The following is a 21,769-nucleotide window of genomic DNA, read 5'->3' as shown; positions in this document are numbered from 1 at the left end:
ACAGGAGTGTCTTCTTAAGGACCTACCCTTCCCAAGACACCAGAAATGGGAGCCTGTCGTATTTACTGCTCTGCCTTTGAAGTCCTCCGATCCCCTGGAAAAGCCAAGGGCTCCAGAGGCGAAAAGGATAGCAGACAGTCCCGAGCACGGGCTCATTGCTGCGCAGTTACTGCAGCACCAGCCATGGAAAACACACACCACCCTGAACACACAGGGTCCTCCCCTCGCCTGGAGGGGGCGGACGTCAGGTTTCCACGTGCTGCTTCCAGCCAGCACCTTTTGGTGAAAGAGAGCTGTTTTCTCCTTCAACAAGCATCACCTGCCCTTTTGCCTCCAGTTTTACAGACACTAAATTTTAACTGACAACTTTTTCAAGAGTCAAGGGCTATTGAAAGTTGTGAAAATAACAGCCGTGGATGAGGCCATCTGAACTTCCTAATGCCTCCAAGTTCACTTCAGGCAGGACCTCTGGCTCACCGCCGGGGGTGGGGTCAGTGCAGACAGAGGCCACCCAGTGCTTGAGCCTCTCACCCCTCCCGATGCCGGGAGCCGCCCTCTCGGGACGATGAGAGGCGCGGGTCCCTGCCCCCACCCCCCAGACTCAGGGCATCTCCCGGAGCCTCAGTCTCCCTTCCGGACCGCGCACTCAGGTTTCCAAGCTACTCTCCGCACTGCTGTGAAAAGACGTGCTCCCTGCTGTCTCAACAGAGCCCCTCTGGGGCTTAGTCAGGGGCTTTCTTCTCTGCCCTGCGTCTTTCTCTTTCAGTCCTCCCCGCAAACCCGAGTCAAATAACTGACTTTGTGCGGCCACTTAGCAGTGGTTCTGACTTTTAAGGACGCTGAGGTACTACCAAGGATGATGCTTTCGGGTACTTTTCAAAGACAGTTAACTGCACTATGTTGCTGGGTTTTTTATAATACATTTATTTTATTTTTATTTATTTTTGGCTGCGTTGGGTCTTTGTTGCTGCGTACGGGCTTTCTCTAGTTGCAGTGATCGGGGGCTACTCTTCATTGTGGTGCGTGGGCTTCTCATGGCGGTGGCTTCTCTTGTTGTGGAGCACAGGCTCTAGGCACGCGGGGCTTCAGTAGTTGTGGCACGTGGGCTCACTAGCTGTGGCGCACGGGCTTAGTTGCTCTGCGGCACGTGGGATCTTCCTGGACCAGGGCTTGAACCCATGTTCCCTGCACTGGCAGGGGGATTCTTAACGACTGCGCCACCAGGGAAGCCCCTGCTCTATGTTTTTGCTTGTTGTACAAAGATCAACTTTTCACTCAATGACACTGTTATTAGTAATCAAGGGTTGCATTGGACCCATTTCCTCACAAGGACGAAAGGCAAACAGATTGTCCTGTCACTGGATAAGTACTGATACAAGGATGTAAATAAACTGAAAGCAAAAGAGTCACTACTTTAACCCCCCTCTTTGGCTCCAGCCTATCAGGGTTCCATAGAAAGAAACGAACAAACACCCAGCATTTGGCTTGGCATGGCATGATCCCATCCACTCCAACAAAAGCCAGGAGGATGTTTGGTTCCTTTAGACTTTGCTCATGTCAAGTGTAACTGCATCCTTTTGGACTCTCAGGAGAAAAAAAATTAACTTCTAGTTAATGACAGAATGATAAGGTTATTTGATATATGCTCCCTGACACTGACAGTTACCGATTTATGTTCGGTGCTTCTGACTCTATAACATCGTGGAATTTCTTCTGTACCCACCTGAAGAAGAGTACACCTATCTTGGTAACACAAAAATCATTCCCCTCTTGCTCCTTTCTTACAGATGTTGTTTTGGGTGAATTGCAGAGCCCCAGAGGTGAGTCCTGTTTGGCCAAAGACAAACTCCTTTCCCTAGCCCCTATCATGGTCACAAATAACCATGACTTAGTTCTGGCCAATGAACAGTAACAGAAAGTCTGCAGGGGGCGTCCAGAAAAGATGGATTTTGCTGATAAAAGCAGAGAGTCACTAAAGAAAAGGCCATTTCTGACCCCTTTGCTTCCTGCCTTGAAAGTGACCATGATGCATGGAGCTATGGCAGCCTTCCTGCAACCAGACGAGGCAAAAAGGATGAGGCAGAGAACCCAAAATGCAGAAGAGGGTGGTAAGGGAATCAGAAAGAGCTCCCAGCCCAGTTGAAGCAGCCTTAGAGGACGACCTCCAGACTTCAGGCTAAACAATTTAATAAAATGTCTTTTTTGCTTTAAGTATCCTAACTGAGAGAATAAAATAAACGAACAAAATCGGAATGGCTTCAGGCTTCTCAGTGACAGCACTAAACAGAAAACAGTGGAACAACGTATAGAGTTTCAAAGGAAAAACAGACCCGCCGCAACAATTCTATGCGCTGTGAATTTACCATTCTTGTATGAAGGGAATGGAAAGTAGTTCTCAGGTAAGCAAGCCAGGGAAGTGTTTCAGTTACCTGAGCCATCTGAAAAACCACGTGAAGATCTACTCTCAAAATAAATAACTAAATAAACAAACCCAAGAACTCAACTTATGACATAAAATGTTAGGATGCATTAAAACTATTTCAGCAGTATAGTCTAGTAGACGTGTGTAAATATGTTTATACAAATGAAAAGTTTCTTAAAAGAAGATACTTATATAAAATATAATTTTGTTAAATAATTACATAAAATATAATTTTAACAATAAACAGTATCTAAGTCCAGATAAATCAACAAAACTAGAAAGTGGGTGGGAGAAAGTATAAACATATTCATTCTTCATCTTAAAATATATGTGGTTTTATTCTTGGTATTTATTCTTAGCATTAAACCAACATTTCTCTAATTTTCAATGTTTTTGTTGAATTTTTGTAAACATGAAAAATTGCAACTAGTTGCATTAAATGTAGGAAACAAACTTTCTTAAGCCCTGGAGAAAAAAAAAACTAACAAAACTAAGGACCGGGCTTCCCTGGTGGCGCAGTGGTTGAGAGTCCGCCTGCCGATGCAGGGGACACGGGTTCGTGCCACGGTCCGGGAGGATCCCACATGCCGCGGAGCGGCTGGGCCTGTGAGCCATGGCCGCTGAGCCTGCATGTCCGGAGCCTGTGCTCCGCAATGGGAGAGGCCACAACAGTGAGAGGCCCACGTATCGCAAAAAAAAAAAAAAAAAAAAACTAAGGACCAACAAAGTAGAACACATTTTCCATGTAAGAGAAGAATGAAAATGGTAGAAAAAGCAAGGAAGCAGGAAAAAGTTGAATGACATAAAAAATTAGATAAAAGACCAAACACGAAAATGTTTTTGTCCTATTAAACTTCAGACTGTCATGTTGATCTAAAAATAAAAATACAACACTAGGTTGCTTACAAGGGGCAAACTTAAATCAAAATGACACCCCAAAAATGAAACTCATAGAAGACAAAAACGGGACTTCCCTGGTGGTCCAGTGAGTAAGACTCTGTGCTCCCAATGCAGGGGGCGCGGGTTCGATCCCTGGTCAGGGAACTAAGATCCCACATGCTGTGGGGTGTGGAAAAAAAAATTTTTTTTAAAGTAAAACATATAGAGAAAAGGAAAACACTAGATGCAATGCCAGAGAGTCATTCTATGCTAATAAAGGTACACAATATAATTTCTATTCCCCAAATCATTGTATTCAAACATATCCAGCAAACACTCAGAAATAAGCAGAAGTCACAAAATTGCAGCAGGCACTTCAAACTCTCCTGTCAAGTGGACGGTAATAAGAACCAAGGTTTTGAATGCAGTTAATCAGGTTGGTTTAATGCGTAAATTCTGAATTTTTGAAACAATGACAGACACTACTTGCCTTTAAAAAAAACACCCATCAAATATCGATTGAACCAGGGACAAAAAGAGAAGCCACCGCAATGAGAAGCCCACGCACAACAACAAAGAGTAGCCCCTGCTCGCTGCAACTAGAGAAAGCCAGTGTGCAGCAACGAAAGACCCAACACAGCCAAAAATAAATAATAAATAAATAAATTTAAAAAAAAAGAAAGCTAGATTTAAAATGTTTCCTATGTAGTACTGAGTGAAAAAAGTAGGCTGCCCAACAGCAACTGCAGTATCGTGTTGTTTATATAAAACGACATGCATCTAACTACTGGAGGATATAGGAGACAGTTCAGGAAGGATCTACTCTCTTAGCAGTTTTCAAATACACCACATGGCAGTGTTAACTACATCACATCCCCAGAACTTGTTTATCTTATAACTGGAAGTTTGTACCTTGTGATTACCTTTATCCAATTCCTCCGCCTTCTACCCCTGCCTCTGGTAACCAAATCTGATCTCTTTTTCTATGAGTTTTTTTTTTTAAGAGTCCACATATAAGTGAGATCATACAATATTTGTTTTTCTCTGTCTGAATTATGTCACTTAGCATAATGCCCTCAAGGTCCATCCATGTAGTCACAAACAGTAGGATGTCCTTCTTTTTATGTCTGAATAACATCCCATATTGTGTGTGTGTGTGTGTGTGTGTGTGTGTGTGTGTGTGTGTGTGTGTGTGTAACGCTTTCTTTATCCTTTCATCCATCAATGGACATTTAGGTTGCTTCCATGTCTTGGCTATTTTAAATATGCTGCAATGAACACGGGGGTTCAGATTATCTCTTTGAGACAGTGATTTCGTTTCCTTTGGATGTATACCCAGGAGTGGAATTGCTGGGTTCCAAATGGTAGTTCCATTTTTAATTTTTGGAGGGAACTCCACGCGTTTTTCAGAGTGGCTGCACCAGTCTACATTCCCACCAACAGTGCACAAGGGTTCCCTTTTCTCCGCATCCTCACTTGTTATCTCTGGTCTTTTCGATGAAAGCTAATCTGAGGTGTGAGGTATCTCGCTGTGGTTTTGATTTGCATTTCCCTGATGACTAGTGATGCTGAGCACCTTTTCATGTACCTGTTGGTCATCTGTATGTCTTCCTTGCAAAGCTGTCTATTCAGGTCCTTTGCCCATTTTTTAATAGGATTATTATTATTATTTTTTTTGCTATTGAGTTACATGAGTTCTTTATATATTTTGGGTATTAACCCCTTATCAGATATATGATTTGCAAATACTTCCTGTCGGTTGTTCTTTCATTTTGCTGGTTGTTCCTTTTGCTGTGCTTACCACCTGTTTATTATTGGACCCTCGACCTTGACCTGCACACTCCCTGACCTCCATCCTTTCTCTCTATTGCATTTAACATTGTCTTATTCCATATAATTTGATCATTTATTTTATTCTCTTCTACTTTCACTCCCTCACTGTAAGCTCTATAAAGGCAGAGATTTTTTTATCAGTTTTGTTCACTGCTGTTTCCCCAGTGACCAGAAAAATACCTGTCACATGGCAAGCACTCAAATCCTTGCTGAATGAATAAAGGAATGCAAGAATCAAAAGAAATCAACACTGAATAATATAAAATTTTGAATCCAAGTGCAATATTCCTATTGGGATATTTCCTTTTTTAATAGTCTGAATTTCCAAAGACATGAATTTTCTCTCTTCTTCTCTCATCATCGTCAGATGGAGGAAATCATGGTTCATCCAATATAGTTAAGATGAGTGTTGATGGTGGTGGGATTGGCAAATATATACTAATATGTATAAAACAGATAATTAATAAGAACCTGCTGTATAAAAAATAAAAAAAAAGATGAGTGTTATTTTAAGTCTGTACTTTTACAGATTGAAAAGGGGATCTGGGTTCTTGCAGATTCCATCACTAGCACTTAACACCTCAGAGTACGTGTGGACGGGTCAGTTCCACAAGTGAGCAGGCAGATGTTCTGGGGTAAGAGTGTGGGTACATCCACTGACAACACTGCTGCTTTCAAGCTCAAAAGAAAAGTTAAAAGGAATCCCTGAAATCATACTGTTTCAGAAAAGGTGAAATGTGCAGCCTAAATGACTGACGAAGTTGAAACACATTTTATACTGCTTTGGCTATTTCCTAAAATATACAAAAGATTTTTTTTTTTAATGGTTCCATGGTGATGGTGAAGCAACTCATTTAAAAGTGTGGCTGAAACAGGATGGTTTGTTCAGACCCACAGAACAAAGCAATACTCTGCTGACCCCATTTTAATTGTTTTGATTTCTTCTGAAATAGGTAGGATTGCTGTTTCAAAGGTGTTTCTCTTTTGGTCAATAATGAAACCCTCCAATGTCGCACGGCAGTGAGAAGACCCAGGTGCCCCTCAGTGTAACAGGTGTCACACACTGGAGGCTGAATGTCTGCCACATACACGTCGGGAGCAAAGCTCAATAGAGTAACGGTTCACTCTCTACTCAAAGACGATTTCACACACTCACATGCCACCAGGCACATACAACAACAACAATACAATTACATCCTATGTTTGTGTCATTATTGGCAGTTTATGAAGTCCTTTCATAGACATCTGAGCCTAAGAACAATGTGTAAGATGGGCAGGGCAGGCGTTATTGTTTTGTACATCAGAAATCCAGGGTTTAGAGAGATTACTTCCACCTTCGTCTGGGAGTAAGCGGTAGAGCCATTAACAAAAACTACGCTTCCCAAAGAGGTAGAGCCATTAACAAAAACTACGCTTCCCAACTTCAAGTCCACTGCTATTTTGATGCACTCTCATTTGGGACGACATTGCGGCTCAGGGCAAAATTTATGACCTGTGAACTACATACTGAATTTAGTTCCAAATAAAATACTCAGGTTTTTTCTTGCTCTCAGTGATAGTCAAGTTCCTTGCTGTAGACCAACCTACCTTCTGAAAGCAACTAGAAATTTTTGATGAAACACACCAGAACATCTATTTGAAGGCACCGGAGTTTAACAAGGCAGCCTGGGGCTGTAGGGCCAGGTGCCAGGAAGGAACAGGAGCCCTGAGAATGAGTCCAGCACTCTCTGATCTTCCTCCCCCAAGCGGTGTGGAGCCCAGAGGCTGAACCAGCCAGGAGAAGCGATGGCTTTGCAGGTGGCGGCCACGCCGGGCTCCTGCAAGAGGCATGGGGCTGGGGGGTCAGGGCGCCGAGGAAGAGGGCCTCTGATAAACAGCCCAGACTTCCAAGGAGGATCCCAAAGGGCTGCTGCCCAGCAGCACAGAGATCTGGACGCTCACCAGCTCTCTCACAAAAGACAGAACCCCAGCTCTATTCCAGCTCAATTCCAGCCTCGATCAAGGCCATCTGCCCTATCCTAACTGCCTGCCAGAGAGCAAAACTAGATCCTTTTCAGACAATGGAAACATCAGCTACGGACTTTAAATATCTCCGTATCTGTTCATACACAACAAAATATAATAACTGAAATTAAAATTCAATCGGTGGATTAGAAAGTAGAATAGATTTTCAAAGCAGGGGAAAGAATTAGTGAACTGGAAGGAAGGCCAATAGAATTATATGTCCAGACTGAAGCTCAGGGAATGAAAAAGGATATAAAATATGTGAAAGAGCATAAGAGGGACACAGGACATGTGGAAATATCCAGGAGTGGGGAGAGAAGATGGGGCACAAGAAAAACTGACACAGACATGAAGCTACAGATTCAGGAACAAGTACAAACCCCACCCAGGCTCAACACACAGACAGCATTAGGCACATTCTAGTGAGATGCTGAAACCAAAGACAAAGATAAATATCCTCAAGGCAACTAGAGGACAAAGTCAAGATGCCTTCAAAAAGCAACAATAAGACTAACAGTTGATATTTCACCATGGACAGTGGAGGCCAGAAAACAAGTAAATGACGATGTGCAAGCACAGAAAGTAACCGTCAACTTGGAAGTCTCTGTTCAGTGTAAACACTCTTCAAAAATGAAAGTGAAATAAAAGATTTTTTCAGGCAAATGAAAGGATAGAATTCATTGCCAACAAACTGGCACTAAGAGAAATACACAAGTTGGATGAGAACTGGGGAAACAGTCTCAGGGGAAAAATGAAAAGGTAAGAAATGAGGAAAAATGGAAATAACAATATGCAGATAAATCTAAAGGATATTTACTGCAAAAAAAACAATAAAAGATGTCCAGTAGGGTTTACACATAAAGAGGGAAATAAACCATATGACAATAAAGCATAAAAGGGAGAGGAGGGGAAGTGGTCTGTGCATTGTCCAGGAGAAAACAAGAGTATTCATTTATATTAGACTCTAATTAACAAGCTAACAGCTGGGGAGATACTTAATCTAAAGGAAGCATGAAAGGAGAGGACAAGGAACAGGAACAGGTGGGACGAATACAACCCAGACAGGGAGACGCTACTGTTAACCCCCTATCGCCCACCAGCACTTGCGCTAAAGGAGAAAGGACTAAATACTCCAATTAAAAGACAAGACTGTCAGAGGGATCAAAATCCAAAATCCAACTATCTGCTACTTATAGGAGATACATTTGAAATATATATAAGGACACAAAATGATTGGAAGTTGCAAAAACACTGAATTAAAGCAAGGCAGTGTGTCTGCATTGATGCTGAGCGAGACAAAAGCATTACTAGTGATAAAGAGGGCACTTCATAAGGACAAAGAGTCAGTCCCCACAAACACAAGAGAAACTCACCAACAGGTCTAAATACAAAGGCTAGAGAGAGCTCCATGAAGCCCAATGCAGAGCGGGGTGTCACCCCTCCTGCTTCTCCCCCCCGAATGGCCAGCTCCTGGAGGACACAGATGATGCTCCTGCCATCGCTGGGTTCCCAGGGTGACGGTGGGAAGGGGCACCAAAGATAAAGACACAAGATTATATTGCTCGTTTAGAGCGATCTGACCATTTCTGCCCCAATGCTAACCCAGAGGCACAGCTGGGAAACGGGGCCACAAGTGTGGACAGGCACTCAGGGATGAAGCTTTGCAAATGTTTGCTCACGGTCTTTCCAGAGACCTATGCTGGGCCCTTCAGAGACGCTAACACAGACACAAGCTGGATCGCTATTGTATAAGCCTTAGACTCTCTCCCAGGCCCAGAGCATTCTTTAAAAAAATTTTTTTTCAAATGAAGTATAGCTGATTTACAATGTTGTGTCAGTTTCTGCTGTACAGCAAAGTGATTCAGTTGTACACACATATACATCCTTTTTCATATTCTTTTCCATTATGGTTTATCAAACGATACTGAATATAGTTCCCTGTGCTCTACAGTAGGACCTTGTTGTTTATCCATCCTCTATATAACTGTTTGCATCTGCTAATCCCAAACTCCCAATCCTTCCCTCCCTCACGCCCCCTACCCCCTGGCAACAACAGCTCTGGTCTCTATGTCTGTGAGTCTGTTTCTGTTTCATAAATAAGTTCATTTGTATCATATTTTAGATTCCACATAGAAGTGATATCATGTGGTATTTGTCTTTCTCTTTCTTATTTCACTTAATATGATCATCTCTGGGTCCATCCATGTTGCTGCAAATGGCATTATTTCATTTTTTATGGCTAAGTAATATTCTAGTGTGTGTGTGTGTGTGTGTGTGTGTGTGTGTGTGTATACCACATCTTCTTTATCCATTCATCTGTCGATGGACACTTACGTTGTTTCCATGTCTTGGCTATTGTGAACGATGCTGCTGTGAAATAGGGGTGCATGTATATTTTTGAATTATAGTTTTGTCCAGATATATGCCCAGGAGTGGGATTGCTGAATCATATGGTAACTCTACTTTTAGTTTTCTGAGGAACCTCCATACTGTTTTTCCATAGTGTCTGTACCAACTTACATTCCCACCAACAGTGGAGGAGGGTTCCCTTTTCTCCACACCCTCTCCAGCATTTGTTATTTGTAGACTTTTTAATGATGACCATTCTGACCGGTGTGAGGTGGTACCGCATTGTAGTTTTGATTTGCATTTCTCTAATAATTAGCAATGTTGAGCATCTTTTCATATGCCTGTTGGCCATCTGTATGTCTTCTTTGAGGAATGTCTATTTAGGTCTTCTGCCCATTTTTCAATTGGTTCTTTTATTTTTCTGTTGTTGAGTTGCATGAGCTGCTTGTATATTTTGGAAATTAAGTCCTTGTTGGTCGCCTCATTTGCAAATATTTTTTCCTGGTCTTTAGGTTGTCTTTTCATTTTGCTTATGGTTTCCTTTGCTGTAGAGAAGCTTGTAAGTTTGATTAGGTCCCATTTGTTTATTTTTGCTTTTGTTTCTATTGCCTTGGAAGACTGACCTAAGAAAACATTGGTGTGATTTACGTCAGAGAATGTTTTGCTTATGTTTTCTTCTAGGAGTTTTATGGTGTCATGTCTTACATTTAAGTCTTTAAGCCATTTTCAGTTTATTCTGTGTATGGTGTGAGGGTGTGTTCTAGCTTCATTGATTTACATGCAGCTGTCCAGCTTTCCCAACACAACTTGCTGAAGAGACTGTATTTTTCCCATTGTATATTCTTACCTTGTTTGCTGAAAATTGACCATAGGTGTGTGGGTTTATTTCTGGGCTCTCTATTCTGTTCCATTGAGCCATATGTCTGTTTTTGTACCAGTACCACATTGTCGTTTTATTTTATAAATTTATTTATTTATTTTTGGCTGTGTTGGGTCTTCATTGCTGCACATGGGCTTTCTCTAATTGCGGTGAGCAGGGGCTACTATTCGTTGCAGTGCATGGGCTTCTCATTGCGGTGGCTTCTCTTGTTGCGGAACACAGGCTCTAGGTGCACGGGCTTCAGTAGTTGTGGCTCGTGGACTCTAGAGCGCAGGCTCAGTAGTTGTGGTGCATGGGCTTAGCTGCTCCGCAGCATGTGGGACCTTCCCGGACCAGGGCTCGAACCCATGTTCCCTGCACTGGCAGGTGGATTCTTAACCACTGCACCAGCAGGGTAGCCCCACATTGTTTTGATTACTGTAGCTTTGTAGTATTGTCTGAAGTCTGGGAGGGTTATGCCTCTTGCTTTGTTCTTTTTCCTCAGGATTGCTTTGACAATTCTGGGCCTTTTATTGTTCCATATAAATTTTAGGATTATTTGTTCTAGTTTTGTGAAAAATGTCATGGGTAATTTGATAGGGACTGCATTAAACCTGTAGATTGCCTTGGGCAGTATGGCCATTTTAACAATGTTAATTCTTCCAATCCAAGAGCATGGGATATCTTTCCATTTCTTTGAATTATCTTCAATTTCCTTTATTAAATGTTTTGTAGTTCTCAACATGTAAGTCTTTCATCTACTTGGTCAGGTTTATTCCTAGGTATTTTATTTTTCTAGATGTGACTTTAAAAGGGATTGTTTTTTTACATTCCCTTTCTGATATTTTATTGTTAGTGTAAGGAAATGCAACCAACTTCTGTATGTTAATTCTTGTATCCTGCTACTTTGCTGAATTCGTTTATCAGTTCTAATAGTTTTTGTGTGGAGTCTTTAGGGTTTTCTATATATAGTATCTGGTCATCTGCATATAATGACAATTTTACCTCTTCCCTTCCAATTTGGATACCTTTTATTTCTTTCTCTTATCAGAGTGCTGTGGCTAGGACTTCCAGTATTATGTTGAATAGAAGTGGTGAGAGTGGGCATCCTTGTCTTGTTCCAGATTTTAGCGAGAAGGCTTTCAGCTTTTCACTATTGAGTATTATGTTGGCTGTGGGTTTGTCATAAATAGCTTTTATTACATTGAGGTATGTTCCTTCAATGCCCAGAATATTCTTTAATCGAGATGCAGACAAGGCCTGAAACGGTCCCAAAAGAACATATAAAGGGAAAAAAAGAGCGGTCTGGTGCTAAAAACTTGGAGTTGGTTTTATAAGAACACTAAAAATAATAAAAACAATTGAACAAACAGAAAGCAAAGCAGCAGATGATGAATAACAGCATGGCTTTGGTCTGAATTTTGCACGTAAGGTGCATGTTAGCCCCTGCACTGAGGTGGGGGGAGGTGTGAAGCAAAGAGCCTTGCAGTTGGCCCCCTCCCACTGCCTGGCCACACCGGCTCCTGCACCTGCCTGCCTCTCACACCAGGACAGGGAGGTCACACTGATGGCGCACAAGCAGCAGCCTCACCTCCCTCAGGGCACGAGAATGTTCCAGGGGAATGGAAACAGTGCATTCTGCCATTACACTGCCCTGGAGAACCCAAGGCGGGAAAAAGAGGAACAAAAGCCTCGGTTCTTCTCAATTTCTCGGGATTCTGTCAGCATGTGGTCAGCTGGGAACACAATTTCTCAGGAGTTTGGCTGCAAGCTGCCAACACCCAGGCCTTCTTGCTTTCTGGGTGCCTTTGGGCCTCATGCCAAAGACTCCTGCCTGAAAACTGGGAGCAGACAAGACACTTGTGCAGAGCGGATGGCGAGGCACCGCGTCTAGAACGTAGAACTGTCAGCAGGAACCTGGCCACCAAGAGCTCCATCCCTCCTTCCCTCCCCTCCCTGTGCGACCTCAGGCAGGTGGTCCCACGCTGCAGCGGTGGCCCGGCTCTCCCACCTGCCGTACGGACCGCGATAAAGCACATGGCACAATGACAGTAACGTCCAGGACTCCCGGGGAAGGGCTCCAGACACAGAGGGGCGCCTGGACAGGGGCCTCGGGCCATCTCACCTGCCTCTGCCCAGCAGGCCGGGGCCACCCTGAGCGGCCCTCCCGGACGTGGGCTCCGCAGTCGGGGGCCTCTGGGGACTGGCGTGCGATGTCACCCAGAGAAGAATCTCCCTGCTGACTCCGAAGGAGCCTCCGCTGACTGAATAAAGTGAAAGCACATAAAAGCTGAGTGCAGGCCAGGACACCACCCATAGTCCGACAGTGCGTGGCTGTGGTCATCATGGAACAGGCGTTTAAGGCTCACTGCCCCGACAGCCACAGACGCCTCCGAGGCCAGCGAAACCCAGAGCAAGCAGCGGGCCCCGCTCCGCAGAGCGCCAGCCCCGCCGACCAGGACCCTGCCCACGGAGCATGGGCTCGGAGGGGGTCCGCCAGGCCCCCGGCTGGCCCTTCGAATGGGGAGCAGGTCGGGCAGCGGCCACGCCGGAGGCTTGGTTGTGCGTGCTGATGAAACACGACTTTCGTAAGAAAATTATAATGAGCAAACAAGGCTCTTGGCCCCCGAAATGAGAGCCCCTCTGGCACCCCACTGACAAGAAGCGGAGACGCCCTTCGGAGCTGGGCTTCCTCTTCCTCCCCCAGATCTCCTGCTTTCCTAAAAATAAAACAGAATCTCACAATGATGGCCTTCAAAGCTTCACACCAAGCTGCTGAGTTTACCCTGGGAACTTTTCCTTGGCTTCAACAATGTTTACTCTTCCCAAATAACAGTGAAGAGTCTGGATGGCATCCCTCTTACAGCCCTTCATCCTGATGAGCCGCTCTCCTAAGACAAGCGACACCACCCGGATGCTCCACCAGAGCAATCAGCACAGCCCATTACTGAAGTGCCTGCCTGCTGGATGAAATTTTCTAAAAATCAAAAGAAAAGGAGAGAAGAAAAAAAAAAAAAAACAGCCCCTCTCAAGTTCTGATCTCTGTTTGGGCGGCATTAAAGCCAGACATTTAAAAAACTGGTCAAAACAGAGTCCTTTAGTGATTCTTTTCAAGGAAACAAAACAAAACCTTACGACTGTAATTTATAAGTTGAGTCAACACAATATGTCCTTGATGGAAAGGCTGCCGGATAAACCCACCAGGTGTGGGACTTGGACAAAGTCCTCTCCCAGAGAAGGACCCTCGTGGGGTTGTGGTTGATTGAGGCAGATCTGGTCTCAGGAGCAATACTTCAGTTTTAGACACAAAGATGTTTCAAAACCCTTCATTTTTAATTTCATGACAAAAGGGAAAGATGGAACTCTCACGATTTAACTTTTGAAAGCTGAAGGAAATCTGTTTCTTGACCAAGTGGTTCTCATTTTTAAAGGACTTAATACATAAGTAAATGAAAAGGAACAATGCTGGCTGATGGGGGAGAGAAGAAAACAAGATAATGTTTCTCCCCCAAGGGTTTATTCGATTTTACTTACATAAACAATTTTAAAGTAAACCAGCTCGGGCCTCCCTGGTGGCGCAGTGGTTGAGAGTCTGCCTGCCGATGCAGGGGATATGGGTTCGTGCCCCGGTCCGGAAGGATCCCATATGCCGCGGAGCGGCTGGGCCCGTGAGCCATGGCCGCTGGGCCTGCGCGTCCGGAGCCTGCGCTCCACAGCGGGAGAGGCCGCAACAGTGAGAGGCCCGCGTACCGCAAAAAAAAAAAAAAAAAAAAAAAAAAAAGTAAACCAGCTCGAGCTCTCCCAGGCAGACAGAATGATGTTCCATAAACCTCCCGGGCTCCACCCTACTTCTACACTTCACTTCCCCATCAGACGCAACTCTGGACAAACAAACAGAACACCAGAAAACAGAACACAACACAAAACCCTTCTGAGCCAGATTCTGGAAAGGCTTTAGCAGGGAGACGACCCTCCCCTCACGACAGCTCTGCTCTAAAAAGGCAGCAGAGCATCTCTGCCGGGGCCTCGGCACCGCGTGAGGTCTGAGCCCCTGCAGTGTTGGACTGGAATCCAAGTCAGCCTGGGCTTTAAATTCACTCTCAGTGTTGGAGCATCCAGAGCCGGTCCTGGGCCGCTCTCCTCCCTGTCTCTGTTCATTGCCTGGGGGATGATGCCCCACATCATGGCTTTAAGTACCACCTGTGCATTGAGCATTCCCAAACTCACATCCCCACTAAGACCTTTCTCCTGACACACTTCCAAACGCCTACACAGCAGGTCTGCCCACCTTAGAGGGTTAATGCACCTTGGACTTAACGTGTCTGGATTTCACCCTCTGACGTGTCCCCTAGACCTGCTCACCCACAGCCCCTCCGTCTCACGAGGGGCCTTGCTCCGAGCCACCTTCCTTATCCACCCATCAGCCCATCCTGTTGGCCCTGCCTTCAGAATACGCCCAGGTGCGACTGACTCCCACCTTCAATGCTGAGTCCCATTACCTTTTGCCAGGACAGTAACAAAAGCTTCCAAAGGTGAGGGGGGGGGAGAAACAAGCCATCTGAAAAAGGCACCTTCGAAATTCCCATTGGTTTAATTTGCTTTTAAGTCTCTATAATTTATTTGAAATTTCAAATAACATTAAATGAGGTAGAAAATCTTTTTTTTTTCTTTTGTCTTTTTGACTTCTCAACTGTACTTTCAAGACTAGGATGGGCTACCATCTTTCTAATTTCTAAGAGACTCTAAGAGTTCTTGTATGTCGTATCAAGTATTCACTCACAGCAGGCTTTTCTATGCTTCCTCCTTCACGTAAATATTTTTTCTTGGCACGTTATTTGTTATATACTTAAAAAAAGCTAAATAAAGCATAACCCCAAAGTATGGGGTTTTTTGTTTGTTTGTCTGCAAGGCTCTGAACCTGATTCCTTGGATCTACCCCAGAAGACAGTGAAGAAGGGGTAGGTTGTAACCGTGTCACTTTCCAGTCCTGGGAGAACCCGACACAGAAGACTCATCTTGGGGGTTCATCTGATCTCCCTTACTGCTTAAAAATCTCCCTTTCATCCGCCTTTGTTCTTTTATGACTCTTCATATTATTAATGCTTTACAGGGCACTCACCATATGCTGGCCACTGGGCTAGGCAATTCACTCACTCAACAAATACTGAGTTTACCAAGTGCCGGGAGGTGGCCGAATAACAAGCCCGGATGTAGCCCACGGCTCTAACGAGTACATTCAAATGATCATGTAAATAGGTAAGACACATGCTGTGTAGGTGGTGATAAGGGTCATGGAGAAGAATCAGGTAGGGAGATGCTGGGGGCCGGGGCCTCACTCCTAGGGCAGGAGATCAAGGGAGGGTCTGGAACAAAATCTCAGGGGAGGAGGAGCCAGCCCTTGGGAACATTTCTTTAACTCTCACGGTAGCCAGACGTCATCATGTTACAGCGTCTCATGAAAGACAAAGGCCGCAAGATCAGGAACTGGAGAGTCAGGACTGCGACCAAGGTCTGCATGACTCCAAATCCCTTGTTCTTAATTAAGCTCCACCTCCACTGCTGTCAGATTTATCACAAGTGAAGACTGAACTCTACAGGGCAAGCATGTCCATCGGTCTATACAAAGAGAGACACTGCAGAGCCAAAAACTATTGTATTTATATAGGAAGGTCACACACTTTAACAGCCCTCTGTTAGATATGGAAGGAGATGGGATGGATGCAGAGCAGTAACTTGATCTCCTGAACCTGACAGTCAATAATATTGGTTGTTCTAAAGCTGATACTTTGAAGACAGGACATGGCCTCAGTTCCAGGCATCAAACTGGCTTTGGGGAGATTTTAATTTAGCCCAAACCCAAAGAACGTGGAAGGCATCCCAGCTGCTACTTTCACACATGCAAATGAACATGACACAGTAGCTGGAACTAAAATTAAAGCCACCTAAAACACAGCCAACTGCGGGATGAATATTCAAACATCTGTTTGGACAAACTTGTATTTCAAAAACTGAAAAAAAAAACTATATATATATATAGTTTTGAGGACACTTAAGGGACTTGCAGTGGAGTCAGAACTCCGGCCCACACGTTGATGAGCCATCAGAAAGGACACCCCTTTCTCTCAGCTCTGAGGGAAGGTTACAGCAGGAAAACAGCTCTTAGACCAGTGAGGTGAAACCAACACCATCTCATGGAGATGTAATTCAAAGCGGTCAATTCCAGTCGCCAGGTACGATTTTTGAGCTAGATTCTGCTAGAACCTGAGCCCGCTCCTGAGTTTAGGCCAAGCCCCTCTGAAAAGCCGCGCTAGCCCTTTCTGGCCTTCAGCCACTGCTCCTCATCCATTACCGGGCAAGTTATGGACATCGCTCTCTGTGCAGCAAGGACAACCTTCGTGTCCCGTCCATGAGCTGTGGGGAGCGGCTGGCACAGGCTGGGTGCGGTGGGCCCAGGAGCCTGGGGATGAGGGTGGCGGGTACGCGTGCATCTGGGACCCTCCCCTGACGTGCAGGTGGGCACCGCCCTGCGGCCGTGCACCCAGCTTCAGGACTCTCCTGGAGCCCACGCGGTCCCTGGACCCCTGCTCAGCAACCCCTATTCCAGATGGGTGCTTACCAGTTACCCGTGCTGACTTGAAGCAGCAGCCCGGTACAGGGGCCGAGTAAAGCTGCCTTAAATATAAATTAATGGGTTACAGGGAATATTAAGCAAAGACAATCTTCTGGGCTGGATTCAGAAAAATGATGAGATTCTTAGTATCATGTGCAATATATAATATGTTTATATATCAATCATATGTTTCACATAGTATATCACACACACACACACACACACACACACACACACATCCTGAGTCTGAAAGAACTGTAATTCCACACCCCTGTGAGCTGTTCTGGGTACACAGAGCTGACTACAACCCCAAAAAAGCTTGGTAAGAGCAGGGAGAGAGCACCTGTGTGGTTAAGTGGTGCTTACACGGTTACAAAGTTCCCCTGAAAGCACGAGAGAAGAGGAAAATCCTTTCAAGGTGTGTTATTTAACTCAGAAAACAAAGCCAAGCGTCAACACGTGTTCACGTGGAGCTTGGTCGCTCCTGTCTCTCTTCAGCTCACCTGCCCCTCATTCCCGGGAACTCACACCCGGAGAAATGGGACCTGGCTGGCCCTTTGGGGGACCAGGGCTGCCTGTCACAGCCCGGTCACTGGCCTCCTGCCCAGATGCCTCCAGCTCAGGACTCACCTGGACTCCCGTCACCCGGGTGCCCTGAACGCGCTGGACTGGAGCAGACTGTCCAAGGGCAGTGCTGCCCCTCACCTCTTGTCACCCCGTCACCTCCCCATCCGCCAGAGCAGGAGAGGCTTCTCTGGCTGGAATCCCGGGACCTGAGTGCAGCGTCTGAGTTGCAGTGGACGTGGCATCCATGTACCTTTACGTGATGGGTGAAGGACTCTACAAGTAACCAGGTGAGCAGGAAGGCCTAGTGGCACCCAGGGGCAACAGCTGCCCTCCAAATGCGGCTCCTTATTTTTTAATAGAACAAGACTAACCGTCTAAGGACCCCACTTCCCAATGAAAGATCGTTACCAGCAAGGTTCAGAGGTACAGAGTGGCAGTGAGGGTCGTGCTATCACTTTCCTAGTCGGTGGTGACAAATGCACATCTGAGCGTCTGGAGGCCCGAGAACCCCCAGGTCCCCGAGGAATCTAGGGAAGGACGTAGAGCAGAGCCTCCCACCAGCCCCGGCACTCGAAGTGGGGAGATGGCCCTGGGCCCCCGCCTCCGAGTTCTGCTCAGTTTAACCTCGACCCTGTGGGGCTGTTTCTTTCCCCTGTCTGGTCTCTAGAACATTCCCAACTAAAGCTTCCCAGTAAGCTAGACTTTAGCACTTCCTCCCACTGAGCTTGTGAACGATGGAAAACGATTTTGTGAATGGATTTTAAAAACAACGAGCGACCAGTACAGACGAGGGCAGTCACACCACTTTATCTCGGTGACTCTCAGGCTCTGACCAGCAGCCTGCAGCCTCTGGACCCGCCAGGGGCGTCGGGAGGACTGGAACCTGGCCCCAAGCGGCCCTTTCACATCCTGTGGGTGAAGCTCCATGACCACGTGCCTCGGAATTTTCCGAGTTTTCCGGCCCCGTAAAGACACGGCACACGCTGTTTTGCAGAGCGACAGAAAAAAGGAGCATCCCAGGGGAAGCTACTCACTGTGACGTAGGAAGTGGCCAGGGTGGCGCCCGGCCGCGGGCTGACACTTACTGGTCATGCCTGGTGTCGGGGACGGCTCTGTCCATCTGCAGCTTATCGCTCTCCACTTGGTTGAACTTGTTGCGGGCATAGGGGTCCTGCCCGGAGCGGACCATCGTCCCGCCAACGTAAGCCTCCTGGTTAAAGTCTCGCCATCGCACTTTCCCTGCAAGGAGCAGAGCACAGGGTGTGGGAGGAGGGCGCGAGGGCGCGAGGGCGCAGCCCCGAGGCCACGCGTCGGTGCGACGTCAAAGGACAGCACCGGGGCTGCCGCTGCTGGCGGTTCTAACCAGCAAACCACCTGAGAACAGGCAGCATCATGCCTGTACACTGGCAACCTGAACCGTGACCGTTTGCAGCACGAAAGTTAAAACCAAGACTTTGAGTATTTGTCCCGGGAACAGAATTCTATGCCAGTCAAAGTATCCCGGAGAATGGCACCATTGACTCCATACAGAAGGAGATAGGCTCTGCTTGTCCCACCTTTCCAGGGGCCACAGTAATGCCAAAAAGCACCTCAGACACGGTGATAAGGATCCTGAACAAATGAAAGTAAGGCGCCCCATCGTATGACATCAGGCGGCACAAAATAAGTGTTTACACAAAAATAACACCCCCAAAGAACAGGACACCAAAACAACCCCGGAGAGACCTCCTCAGAGATACTTCCCGCAGCCACTGCCACATCGACCCCATGACATGGTATGTGAAGCCTTTTCTGGCACACTCACACCCTGGCACACTGACGTCCTAGGACACACACGCCCTGGCAGCCTGACATCTTAGCACATTCACACCCTGGCACACACCCCCTGCACAGTCACATCCTTGTACACTCATGTCCTGGGACACACATGCCCTGGAATGCTCACACCCTGGCACATTCACACCCTGGCACACATATCCTGCATGGTCACATCCTTGCACACTCAATGTCCTAGGACACGCATGGCCTGGAATGCTCACACCCTGGCACACACCCTGCCACATTCACCCTGATCACATTCACACCCTGGCACACATATCCTGCATGGTCACATCCTTGTACACTCATGTCCTGGGACACACATGGCCTGGAATGCTCACACCCTGGCACGCTCACCCTGATCACACTCATGTTCTCAGTAGGACGGGACAGACACCGAGGTAGTCTGGCCTGTCCACACATACGTTAGCGTTGACTCCACTGCCTGGATTAGCTGTTGCAGCTCCAGGACCCAGCACAGGGTTCTCTAAGAACACGCACTGGCCTGGGAGTTTGTGCCAGGGTCGGGTAGGGGCAGTGCTGGTGCAGCCTGGGATCTGGAGGGAAGGGCACTGCTGGGTGGGGCGAGCCTGGACAAGCCCGGGCGCGAGAAGGCAGAGAGATGAGCAAAGGCACCGATGCTCAGAGGGAGAACAGTGGGAGGAAAGAGCGACTCGAGACCAAACAGTTGGAACTTACTATCCACCTGCCCCGCCCCGGGTTGGAATCTCTGTTTACCACTTGCTACCTCTATGATCTTGGGCAAGTTATTCATTCTTTGAAACTAAGTTTCCTAAAAATAAATAAATACATAAAATGAAAAAAGATTTTTCATGAGGATTTAATGTGCCAATTCAGTAGATGTGCAAACTCAAACCAAATTAACAAATAAAAAAAAAAGGGAAAGAAAAACAGTAACAACAACCCCTGTCCCCTTGAAGTGGTAACGCTCTAGTGGTCACAGTGCTGAGACGAAACAGAGAAACAGGAGGCCAAGGGGTGGGCAGCTGGGGGCTGCTGTTCTACAAGGGCTGGTCTGACTAGCCTCATCTCATCACAGCTGGTTGCCATGGAAATGATGCTCGGGGTCACAGTGGTCCAGCCTCTCAAATAGGAAAGCAATTCCAAAACCCACAAGCTCCCAGGCTACGGGGTGATCCTGTGCCCCTGATAAATGTCTGGCTACGGGAGCTGGCCCGCGTGCCCGCATTCTCTCCCATCTAAGATGAAATGTTTCCAGCACACGTTTTCCACGCTGACAGCCCTAGAGATACCTATGGATCATCCACTCTCCCCACCTTTCTGCCTTCACCCTGTGCTCCAGCACACCCGCGCCTCCTCCTCACCACACGACCTCACCCCTCACAGGCTACACGAAGCAGGAGCCTCGGCCAAAATCTACCCCAGCTGCGCCGACCACAGAATCCAAATGAGCTGGCTCCCACTGATTTGTTTAATGGCCTGAAAACTCTTCACTGCAACAAAGAACTTGGAACTACATCACCCCATCCAAGGCCAGAGGAAGGACCATAACCCAAGAGATGCTCGTCTCTAGTTCTGCTTCTTGCGTGGAGAACTGGGGTCAGCAGGAAGAGGGCTGGTCGTCGGGCGTCTGTGTGTGTGTGTGTGTGGGGGTAAGGCCTCTGCTGAGCTCCTGGACCTTCAATCTCTTTGTGCCATCAGACCCCCGACCCCTTTCTGCAATAAGGCAGCACAGGGTTTCATGGATGCCTCATGCCAATCAGCTCTGGGGCTGGGGTTTTCCCTGCCTCGGCCCCAAGCCATTGCTGTGTACTAAGTGTCGACTACATGCTAGGTATCTCACTGGCTCCTGTGGGTACAACAGCGAACACGGAGCTGATGCCCACCTGTGGAGATCACGCTCTGGGAGACTGTGGGGGGCTGCAATAGACAAGAAGATAATGACCATGGTTAACAACTGCACCACTGAAGCCTAAGTGCTCAGATGGTGAGGACTGTAGTTCTATGAAAGCACCTAACGGAGGAGCCTAGTCTGGACAGAAAGGGGGGGCCGGGAGGTGAGAGGCTCCTGGGGAAGGAGTATCTGAGCTGAGAGCTCAGCAGCCAGCAAAGCAGTGGAGAAGAAGCCCTCTGTGACTTCACAGAAACACATCTTTCTTCAACCTCCAAAGAGGGTGTGATCACTGCCCCCACCAGCAGAGGCACCCCACAGTGACCCCTGCCCTCTGACATGACATCCTCTATAGCACTCCTGAGGGCCCTGCCTGGCCCGGTGACAGTTAATTTCCCAAGGCACACACCATTTTACTGGAGACAGATTATAAATGACTTTATAGCTTAGTGATGTGTTAGAGCGCAGCAGGGACTTTCAAAAATGTTTGACTAAGGGCCTCCCTGGTGGCGCAAGTGGTTGAGAGTCCGCCTGCCGATGCAGGGGATACGGGTT

The 21,769-nt window shown here is 46.7% G+C and overlaps 1 protein-coding gene across 1 annotated transcript in view; it reads right to left on the bottom strand.

Moving 5' to 3' along the window:
• GALNT2 (polypeptide N-acetylgalactosaminyltransferase 2) overlaps nt 1-21,769 on the bottom strand; it is a 178,656-nt gene that overhangs the window by 48,138 nt on the left and 108,749 nt on the right. Inside the window, exon 3 of the mRNA XM_060107649.1 lies at nt 18,609-18,762. Coding sequence (XP_059963632.1) covers nt 18,609-18,762 — 154 coding nt within the window. The remainder of the gene's footprint in view (nt 1-18,608; nt 18,763-21,769) is intronic.

Source organism: Mesoplodon densirostris, chromosome 1, assembly GCF_025265405.1.
Source record: "Mesoplodon densirostris isolate mMesDen1 chromosome 1, mMesDen1 primary haplotype, whole genome shotgun sequence".
Lineage (NCBI taxonomy): Eukaryota > Metazoa > Chordata > Mammalia > Artiodactyla > Ziphiidae > Mesoplodon > Mesoplodon densirostris.
Note: the sequence above shows the minus strand (reverse complement) of the source record. Positions and strands in the feature narration are given on the sequence as shown.